The sequence below is a fragment of the Thamnophis sirtalis genome, unplaced genomic scaffold, assembly GCF_051295495.1.
Source record: "Thamnophis sirtalis isolate CommonGarterSnake01/CBP01778 unplaced genomic scaffold, rThaSir2_p1.2 scaffold_9, whole genome shotgun sequence".
Classification (NCBI taxonomy): domain Eukaryota; kingdom Metazoa; phylum Chordata; class Lepidosauria; order Squamata; family Natricidae; genus Thamnophis; species Thamnophis sirtalis.
The window spans coordinates 11,604,887-11,616,469 of record NW_028261389.1 but is presented as its reverse complement, the minus strand read 5'-3'; the positions used below and the strand labels follow the sequence as shown (position 1 = coordinate 11,616,469).

The 11,583-nt window shown below is 42.5% G+C and overlaps 1 protein-coding gene across 1 annotated transcript in view; it reads left to right on the top strand.

Annotated features, from left to right (window-relative positions):
* Positions 1-5,492: 5,492 nt before the first annotated feature.
* The window catches only part of CAPZA3 (capping actin protein of muscle Z-line subunit alpha 3), a 12,163-nt gene continuing 6,072 nt past the window's right edge, over positions 5,493-11,583 (top strand). Inside the window, exons 1-2 of the mRNA XM_087722533.1 lie at positions 5,493-5,645; positions 11,083-11,196. Coding sequence (XP_087578659.1) covers positions 5,493-5,645; positions 11,083-11,196 — 267 coding nt within the window. The remainder of the gene's footprint in view (positions 5,646-11,082; positions 11,197-11,583) is intronic.

The following is an 11,583-nucleotide window of genomic DNA, read 5'->3' as shown; positions in this document are numbered from 1 at the left end:
ACCCCTTGTTACTTAATTGAAGATAAAGGCTTTACTTCTTTGGTCTTTGTGAGGTGTAAGCTTTGTTTATGTTTTTAATCTCTCTCTCTCTCTCTCTCTCTCTCTCTCTCTCTCTCTCTCTCTCTCTCTCTCTCTCTCTCTCTCTCTTATTCTCTCTCTCACCTCTCTCTTTCCTATTTATCTCTATCACTCTCTCATTCTCTCTCTCTCCTATCTATCTCGGTCACTCTCTCTCTCATTCCCAATCACTATCTATCTCTATCTCCCTATCTATCACTATCACTCTATCTCCCTATATCTATCTATCTATCTATCTATCTATCTATCTATCTATCTATCTATCTATCTATCTATCTATCTATCTATCTATCTATCTATCTCTATCACTTTGTATCACTATCTCTATCTCCCTATCTCTATATCTCCGTATCTATCTCACTATCTCACTATCTCACTATCTCACTATCTATCTATCTATCTATCTATCTATCACTTTTTATCACTATTTTCTCTCCCTATCTATCTCCCTCTCTCTCTCTCTCTCTCTCTCTCTCTCTCTCTCTCTCTATCTATCTACCTACCTATCTATCTATCACTTTTTATCACTATTTTCTCTCCCTATCTATCTCCCTCTCTCTCTCTCTCTCTCTCTCTATCTATCTATTTATCTATCTATCTATCACTTTTTATTACTATTTTCTATCTCCCTCTCTATATCTCCCTATCTATCACACTATCACTCTATCACTCTCTCACTCTATCTATCTATCTATCTATCTATCTATCTATCTATCTATCTATCTATCTATCACTTTTTATCACTATTTTCTATCTCTCTATCTATATCTCCCTATCTATCTATCACTCTATCACTCTATCTATCTATCACTCTATCACTCTATCTATCACTCTATCTATCACTCTATCTATCACTCTATGTATCACTCTCTATCTATCTATCTATCTATCTATCTATCTATCTATCTATCTATCTATCTCTATCTAAAAAGCAGCCCCAACTGAACCAACACCCAAACCAACAACGGAACCACCCCCTTCGGCACCAGCAACACCAGCAAAGCAAACAGCAGATGCCGAAGCTGCAAAGGACAAGAAGCCCGAAGCCACTGGTAAAACCAAGATAACATTCAAGTTGGTCTTCAGGCTGACTATAGATACACTTACGGCATAAGGATATACAGAATATAATTTGTGCCCCCTGAGCCACATAGGACTCCCAGAAACAGTCTTATTGCTCCCACACCCCCTCCAAGATCAGGTGCCAGTTTATAAAGTTTTGTATCGCAAGGCAAATTGGGACAGGTAGTCCTTGATGACACACAACCATCAGTTTAGTGACTACTTGACGTTCCCAAGACACTGAAAAATGACTTATGACCAGTCCTTGCACTTATAACCATTGCAACCATCCCATGCTCATGTGATCAAAATTCCGTGACTGGCAATAGGTATGTATTTGTAATGCATCATGTGATCGTGGGATCACCATTTGCAATCTTCCCAGCCAGTTTCCAACATGTCAAAATCAATGCTAGGAAGCTGGATTTATTTACGACTATATGGTTCACTTAACAACTGCAGCGGTTCATTTAACAATTATGGCAAAAAGGTCATAAAATCAGGCGTGACTCACTTAAGAGCTCTCTTGCTCAGTGAGTAATGGACATTCTGATTTGAATTGTGGTCGTAAGTCAAGGATTACCTCTATCAGTAAGTCTCCTCATCTAGTTGCATTGAAATATCAGCCAACTTTTTAAAATCCAGTTGTCCTGACCAATCTCAGCCTGAAAGCATAATGTTCAGCATGTTATTTGAAACCAAGCTGTGTCCTTTGTTCCCAAAACCTTGTCCATTCCAATGCAAAGTAATAAATTTCAGCTCATTTGCAGAGTTTGTACACTGTACTTGCTCAGATGTAACTTCTCAGATGGTCTTTTTAAATGGAAAAAAGAATAACTAGAACACCAGATCCTCCACTCCAAAATTATCCAGTGTTAAAGGTAAAAACAGTGTGTTTCTAGGGAAGATTACCGTATTTTTCGGAATATAAGACGCATCTTTTTCCCTCAAAAAAGAGGGTGAAAATCTGGGTGCGTCTTATACACTGAATACAGCATTTTTGGCCACCCGAGAACTCCGGCCCCTTTGCAAAAATGGCCATGCATAGCCTTTAGGAGCCTTGTAGAGTGGTCTTGGGGGCCCAGGAGGGCAAAAATGAGTGAATAATGGGCAGTTTTCGATAGATCTGCAGAGTGCAAAAACTTTTTTTTTTAATTGCCTCTTCAAAATCTTGGGCCACGAGTTTGGCACCCCTGCTCTATGGGTTTTCTTTCAGAATTGTCAAACACATTTTTCAATAGACTGTATGCTACAGAGTTCTAGCAAGCGTTCCCAGAAAATAAAAATATATATGAGCATATATAAATTATGTTTATCTTTTTCCCTCCCAAAATCCCAGTCCGGACTGTTACTTTTGAGGCAGGCTCTCCCAAAACCGAACCGGTACCAACAGAAGGCAAACCACCACAAGGTACGAAAACCACAACAAAACAGCCTGTGGAACTTCCGACATCAAAACCTGGTAAAAGTAAAAGAACAGTATATTGTTACGATGTAGGCATTCTAGATGAACAGAATCCCAAGGTGCTTTTTTCTGGAGGCAACTGGACTTGTTTTTTTCTTTGAAGACGTTTTGCTTCTCTTCCAAGAAGCTTCTTCAGCTCTGACTGGATGGTGGGGAATGGAAGGATTTATACTCCTTGCAGACAGCTGGTCATTTGCATCCTTTTAGAGGGTCCTTGAAGCACTTGGAGGTTTATCTCTGTCCTCCAGGTCACCTGAGTGGTGCTTCTGATTCTAGTAGTCTGCCATTTTCCACCCCTCTGGAAATTCATTCCTACTTCCACACCAGTGGTGGGTTTCAAAAATTGTTCGAACCTACTCTGTGGGTGTGGCCTCCTTTGTGGGAGTGGCTTGCCATCCATGTGACCGGATGGGAGTGGCTTGCCACCCATGTGACCGGATATGAAGATGCCAACAACACTTGTCAGAACCACCTTAAATTACCTCACACACAGCACTGGCATGCATAAGAATATGATGTAAACTTGTTTTTTAAAAGGCATCTTTGGTTTGCGTTAAAACAACTTCAACACACGCAATGTTCTGATTGCACCACAAACGCAGTAGTCATCCTTACCTTTCACAGAGGCACTGAGTTTTATAAATATGAGCTTGATAGTGTAGAATAATCATATCCAAGGACCAGTGGTGGGTTTCAAAAAATTTTGGAACCTCTTTTGTAGGTGTGGCCTGCTTTCTGGGTCCACTGGTGGAACCTCTTCTAACCAGTTCGGTAGATTTGATGATCCGGTTCTACCGAATAGGTGCAAACTGGTAGGAATCCACCTCTGTTCCACACCATTCAGAGAGTGTTCATCCCAAATTGTATATGATAAACCTCCATCTAAAAGGTTGCAATTAACCAGCTGACTGCAAGGAATATAAATCCTTCCATTCACTGCAAGGAATATAAATCCTTCCATTCCCCACTATCCTGTCAGAGCGGAAGAAGCTTCTTGGAGGAGAAACGAAACGTCCTCAAAGAAAAAAAATAAGGAAGTCCAGTTGCCTCCTGAGAAAGCATCTTTGGGGCAACCCTGACCTGGATGACTCTGAGAGTCCCTACAGACTTTTAGAATGACCACAGATTTTTTACTACTATTAGTTCTCTGTTGGTAAAAAGTATTTTTAGAACTGTAAGTGGGCAAATATCTTAGCAAAATATAGCCTATGATTTAAGGAAATTGTGAGTAATTTTTTGGCTCAGTGATCCAGAACAAAAAAGTAGAACCATGTGAGGCTTCTACTGTGTGCAGACACACTTCCTTCATTGGCTATTGTGTAAATGTGCCGAACACCCAATAAGAGACACAATCTCAGAAACAAAACACAATTCAGCATTAAAAGCATTTGGAAGCAGGAACGGAGACCCAGTGTGATATCAAATCGACATCAGAGAATTCTTAAAGGAGAGGAGCGCTACAGGAGCCCTTATACCTCTCTAAGATCTTTTCAGTATGGATGGAATATAAATAGTCCTTGACTTACAACCACAACTGAGCCTCAAATTTATGTTGCTAAGTGAGTCATTTGTTAAGTGAGTTTTGTCCCATTTTACGAACTTTCTTGCCACAGTTGTTAAGTGAATCTGGTTTATCCCTTGGCTTTCCTTCTCAGAAGGTTGCAAAAGGTGATCATATGATCCCGGCACATTGCAACTTTCAAACATGGGAGTTGCCAAGCGTCTGAATTTTGATGATGTGACTCACAGGGATGGTCATAAGTCTGAAAAATGACCCTGACTCACTTTTTTTCAGTGATGTTGTAACTTTGAACGGAGAGTTAATGAACTGATGAAGTTATCTAGTTTGGCAATGAAAAATCTATAACAGTGATGGCGAACCTTTTTGGTGCTGAGTGCCCAAAGTGCACGCGCACCCCCCAAAAAAATTCACTGCAAGTGTCCCCCATGCAAGTGCCTCCCCAAACATGCGCACGCATTCCGCCCCCCCCCGCCTATTTTTGATTTCCAGTTTGGTGCAGGAGGCCTTCCAAGCCCCAAACGGGTGTGCAGGGGGGTGCGCACACACGGGAACCCCCAAAATGCAATGTGTGTGCCTCCCACCATCCCCCTCCCCCCTGTGTTTGTGCACCTGCAAGCCCCCCCTGCGCCCCGTCCCTTGTGCATGCCCGGCAGAGACCCAGAGACCAGTGGGAGGCGTACACGCTTGCAGGGTGAAACTGGGCTGGGGCAACGGCTGGCATGCCCGCAGTAAAGGCTCTGCGTGCCACCTGTGGCACATTTCCCCTAGGTTCACCATCACGGATCTATAAGAAAACAATCAAGCTCAGAGAGCAGAAAAGTCCCCTTGATCCCTCCCAAACTTATAACTGATCAGCCTGAAGGCAAGGAAGTCCACTTAGCCTCAACAGGAAGTTAAAATCCAAGCTTGTTTGGGGATCTTGATGTTCCAACTTGAATGAATTTTCAGTCTCACTGCAGGAATCTTGGAAGGCAGAATGCAATTTCAGGAGTGTTACATTTTTCATGTTTACCTCTCTTTTCAAGTTTCAACACGCAAGCCCTCGTCTTGCTATCTCGTTTTTTTTCTCCTGGTAAATGCCCTCGGAAATGAAAATCTCAAACAGCTCCACAACCTACCACCGCAGCCAGTCCCCCAGCTCCTGGTAAATAACCTCTCCTCAGTGAATTAGGCATGACCTCTTTTCTTTTCTCCTTCTTTGTGCGTGGTTTAATTTTTGTGTCTTTTTAAGGTCAATATTTTTTTAAAAAATAAAGCAGGTCCCGCCATTCCTCCTGCAGCGATCCCTTTAACGACTGAGCCAGCACCAAAACCGACAACAGAACCACCGGCTCTAGGGGTTGCATCCACAGCAAAGCAAGTAACATGCCCAAGTTGCAAAGGACAAGAAACCAGAAACCCCTGGTAAAAACCAAGTTAAAATTCAGATTGCTCTTCAGGGGCATTGTAGCTGCCCTTAATGGCACAGAATTCAAATTGCATGCCAGGGACATTCTGGATACCCATAAGGATGACCACGTATTAATATAGATTTACTCTTCTGCTTTTGCTTTAATCCTAGCCCCGTGAAGGCAAACCTATTGCACACATGCCACCGGTGGCACGCAGAGCCCTCTCTGTGGGCAGGCGAGCTGTCGCCCCAGCTCACGTCAGGTCTCTGCCACACAGGAGGGAGATGAATGCACATGCACAGGGGGTGAGGGTCATGCATGCATGGGCGGGGGGGGGCATGTGCTTGAATGCATGGAGGGTGGCGGGAATGCGGGGGATGCGGTGCACCCTCCTACACCCCTTTTGGTCCCAGGGAGGTCTGCTAGGCCCAAAACGGGGCACTTCCTTGTTTGGAAATTGTTTGAGATGAGGATTTTCACCTTTCAAATTGACTGAATTTTTCCATCTTGGTACAGAAAATCTTGAAAAGCAAAATATAATCTCAGAATGATTGTTTCTGCTTATTCCCTCCCCCATCCTTTTGTTTTCAAGCTTCAATATACAAGTCCCAATATTTTTTCTTCTTCTTCTATTACTATTTCTTCTGGCAAATTCCCTTGGAAATGAAAACCTCAAACAGTTCCACAACCAGCAACAGCAGTCAGTCCCCCGGCTCGTAAGTCATCTCTTATCAGTTATTTACACACAAAAAAAGTTTCCTTTTCGTTTCTTTGAGGGTTGTTTTTTTCTTTGTATTTTTAATGTCTATATTTAAAAAAAAATTCAGCAGGTCCTATCTATTTCTCTATCTCTCTCTAATTATTTATCTTCTATCTATTATGTATCTATCCCATCATGTATTGTCTCTCTATCTCCCCATCTCTCTCTCTCTCTTTATCTTTCTATCTATCTAAAAAGCAGCCCCCACTGTTCCTCCTGGGGCAGCCCCTTTAACGACTCAACCAGCACCAAAACCGACAACAGAACCACCAGCGCCAGCAGCTGCACCAGCAACAGCGCAACCACAGGGTAGGCCATCTCTTGTTACTTAAATGAAGACGACAGCTTTCCTTGTTTTTTCTTTGTGGATTGTTATTGTTATGTTTTTAATCTCTCTTCTATCTATCTCTATCACCCTCTCTATCATCTGTCTGTCTGTCATCTATCTATCTATCTATCTATCTATCTATCTATCTATCTATCTATCTATCTATCTATCTATCTATCTATCTCTATAACTCTATAACTCTATCTATCTATCTATCTATCTATCTATCTATCTATCTATCTATCTATCTATCTCTATATCTCTATCTATCTATCTATCTATCTATCTATCTCTATATCTCTATATCTCTATCTATCTATCTATATCTATCTATCTATCTATCTATCTATCTATCTATCTACTATCTATCTATATCTATCTATCTATCTATCTATCATCTATCTATCTCTATCTCTATCTATCTATCTCTTCTATCTATCTATCTATCTATCTATCTATCTATCTATCTATCTATCTATCTATCTATCTATCTATCATGTCTGTCTGTCTGTCTGTCTTTCTGTCTATCTATCTATCTATCTCTATCTATCTATCTATCTATCTATCTATCTATCTATCTATCTACTATCTATCTATCTCTATCTATCTATCATCTATCTATCTCTATCTATCTATCATCTATCTATCTCTATCTCTATCTCTCTATCTATCTATCTCTTATATCTATCTATCTATCTATCTATCTATCTATCTATCATGTCTGTCTGTCTGCCTGTCTGTCTGTCTGTCTGTCTGTCTATCTATCTATCTATCTATCTATCTATCTATCTATCTATCTATCTATCTATCTATCTATCTATCTATCTATCTATCTATCTATCTATCAGCTCCTACCACTGCTCCTGCAGCAGCCCCTTTAACAACTGAACCAACACCAAAACCGACCACAGCACCACAACCATCGCCGATTGCACCAGCAACACCAGCAATGCAAGCAGCAGATGCCCAAGCTGCAAAGGACAAGAAACCAGAAACTCCTGGTAAAACCAAGATAAAATTCAGACTGCTCTTCAGGGGCATTCTAGCTGCGCTTAATGACACAGATGCCTTAATGCACACTGGTTTTTCTGCCGTTGTCCCAGGTGTTGGCTGACTCCCCAGCTGATAAATTGAAGAACTTCTGGTGTGGGTATTTTGGTCTCCATCCTTCCACATCCCTGAAGATGTAGAAGGGACACGGGAAATAATTACCATAATTGAAAACAGAATTTCTAAGGCAGGGCTGTCAAACCCGTGGCCCGTGGGCCAGATGCACTGGCCACGCCCCCACCCTTGTTTAGCAAAGGTGGGGGAGTCACAATACATCACATAATGCAGCTGTGATGATGCGACTTTGACACCGCTGTTCTAGCGAGGATCTAGTCAATGATGGTTGGTACTGTTCTGACCTAGGTTTCCCCAGCAGCACGAAGCCTCATCCTGATAAACCCCTTTTTGTGTAATTTATAGTGAATTCCTCTCCAGCAAAGTCACAGCCCGCAGTCTTTCAATATAGTTCACAATTACCAACCTTTATCAGGCTTGGAGAGTGGGCAGGCCGATATCTTTCAGATGCTGCAACACTTGGCAAGAATGCAGGAATGAACTCCACTCCCCTTTCGTTCCTCTTTTATTCCCTATGGGAGGGGCCATTCACCGTCCACTTCTGACCTTACTCCCAAGTCGACCCTTATTCCTTAGCTGTTCCCTTTGTCTGGCAACTCTGCGCATGCACACACTGGGAACAGGCTCCAGCTATTTGTCTGTCTCACTGATGTCTGACTCTGAAGGCAGCTGATAACTGTCAGATGGCTCTTGCCCCCTTTTTGCCTCCAACGCAGAGCTCTCATCAGTCTTCCCCAGACTCCAGGACTGGCCCAGGTTCTTCCCCAACCTCCTCAATGTCTGAATATTTTGCCAGCTCCACTGGCTGCTGGTGGGCCACAACAGGTACCTCCTGAGAGATGTCAGCCTCATAAGTTTGGATGGGCAACATTTGCTGACTTGTAGCTCTCAGTTCAGCCTGCCAACTTTCTGTTGGGTCCCAGTAAGTCATCTGATGATGTGATGATGCCAGTAGAACATTTTCATTTATTTTCTGGAGGAGGCCAAGAGTGAAAACCATTCCCAATCCTACTTTCTTTCACCACCAACCTTCACTTCATATGCTCCCAAAACACCACTTTCAGGCAGGTTTGTGGCCTTTTAAGAGAGTTTTGTGAGATTTAAGAATGAAACAGAAGCAGGCTGTTTCCCAGAGGCATCCTAGTAGTTGATAACCGTCAATCTCTATTCAAAATATGCCATGAAATAGGCTGAAATTGATTTCTTTCTACCATGTCTGTTCCGAATTACATTTCTTCTTTTTTAAAAAATAATAATAATAATATCAACTAAATTATCTATTTGCCAACACATTTCAGGAGCACGACTTTGTGGTGCTGGATGGGATTGCATGCTGGCTGATGGGGACCACACCTTACAAACTGTTTGATGAATAAATTGGGCTATTATTTGTTTGAGGTTTTGCAACACAAATTATTGTGTTAAGAACTTACACAATAAGTTCTGCATGCTCCAACTGCTTGCAATTTCTCATCTGCGATTATTGTGAGTAATGCAAAAGTTCCTTCCACCAGTGGTGAAATTCAAAAATTTTCCTTACCGGCTCTGTGGGCGTGGCGTGGCGGGTGTGGCTTGGTGGTGGTGGTGGTCACGTTACTGGGTGGGCGTGGCCAACTTAAAAAAAAAACTTTTTAAAGCATTTTTGGTGGACATCTTGTCTGCAGGCTGATCACTTACAGAGTGGGGAGCAGGGGTGAAATGCTACCGGTTCGCCTGAATCGGTAGTAAAAATGCTACTGGTTCGCCTGAATTAGTAGTTAAAAAATGCTTTTAAAAGTTTTTTTAAAAGTTCCGACGATCAGCTGTGCAACCGTGCCGCGAGATTGTTGGAATTTTTAAAAAACTTTTTGAAGCCTTTTTTACTACCTGTTTGGGCGAACCAGTAGCATTTTTACTACCAGTTCGGCCGAACCGGCCCGAACTGGTAGCATTTCCCCCCTACTCCCCAATCTGTAAGTGATCAGCCTGCAGACAAGATGTCCACTCCAGAACAATCATGGTTTCAATAGGAAGTTAAACTGCAAAGTGGGATGGAGATGATCACATTCCAAATTAACTGAATTTTTTCAGCCTTAATACAGAAATATTGAAAAGCAAAATATAATCTCAGTATCATTATTTCTGCTTCCCCCCCCCTTTTTTTTTTCTTTTCGAACTTCAATATACAAGTCCTAATATATTTTTTTTCTTGTATTATTTCTTCTGGCAAATCTCCTTGGAAATGAAAACTTCAAACAGCTCCACAACCAGCAACAGCAGTCAGTCCCCAAGCTCCTGGTAAACAAAAAACAAAGAAATTCACACACCCTAATCAGATAACAACATCTTTTCTTTGTTCTTTTTCTTCGTGTAAAACAATTCAGCAGGTCCCACGGTCCCTCCTGCAGCGGCCCCTTTAACGACTCAGCCAGCACCAAAACCAACCACAGAACCACAAGCTCCAGGGGTCGTTCCAGCAACAACACCGGGTAAGTGGTGGTGGCGAAGTAGTTAAAATGAAGTATTGCAGGCTGATTCTGCCGACTGTCAGCAGTTCGATCCTGACTAGCTTAAGGTTGACTGAGCCTTCCCTCCTTCTGAGGAGGGTCAAATGAGGACCCAGATTGTTGGAGGCAAGAGGCTGACTCTGCAAACCACTTAGAGAGGGCTGTAAGGCACTGGGAAAGGGTACATAAGGTTAAGTGCTATTACTATTGCTAAGTCACCTAATTGAAGATGACACTCTCCCTTGTTGTTGTTGTTGCTTGGTCAAATTTTAATATACAAGTCATAATATTTTTTTCTTCTGTTTTTTCTTCTGCCAAATGCCCTTGGTAAGTCATCTCTTATCAGTTACTTACAGAAAACATGTTTCCTTTTATTGAAGGGGGGGGGGAGATTTGTTGTTTTTCTTTGGTTTTTTAATATTTTTTTTAAAAAAAACACAATTCGGCAGGTCCTACCGTTCTTCCTGCGGCAGCCCCTTTAATGACCCAGCCAGCACCCACACCGACAACAACAACACCAGCGCCAGCAGCTGCACCAGCAACAACGCAAGCACCAGGTAGGTCATCCCTTGTTACTTCTATCTATCTTCTATCTATCTATCATCTGTCTATCTATCTAAAAACCAGCCTCCGCCATTCCTCCTGTGGCAGCTCCTCAACCAACACCAACCCCAGCTCCAGCTCCAGCTCCAGGGCCAGCTCCAGCTCCAGCTCCAGCACCAGCGCCAGCGCCAGCGCCAGCAGCTGCACCAGCAACAACGCAAGCACCGGGTAGGTCATCCCTTGTTACTTCTATCTATCTTCTATCTATCTATCATCTGTCTATCTATCTAAAAACCAGCCTCCGCCATTCCTCCTGTGGCAGCTCCTCAACCAACACCAACACCAGCTCCAGCTCCAGCTCCAGCGCCAGCGCCAGCTCCAGCGCCAGTGCCAGCGCCAGCGCCAGCAGCTGCACCAGCAACAATGCAAGCACCAGGTAGGTCATCCCTTGTTACTTAAATGAAGATAACAGCTTTCCTGTTTTTTCCTTTGTGGGTTGCTATTGTTATGTTTTAAAACTAATTCTATCTAACTATCTATCTATCTATCTATCTATCTATCTATCTATCTATCTATCTATCTATTTATCTATCTATTTATCTATCATGAATCCATCCATCCATCCACCTATCATCTTTCTATCTTTCTATCTATCTACCATCCATCCATCATCTATCCTCTCTCTCTCTCTCCACATCCATCCATCCATCCATCCATCCATCCATCCATCCATCCATCCATCCATCCATCCATCATCTCTGTCTGTCTGTCTGTCTGTCTGTCTGTCTGTCTGTCTGTCTGTCTGTCTGTCTGTCTATCTATC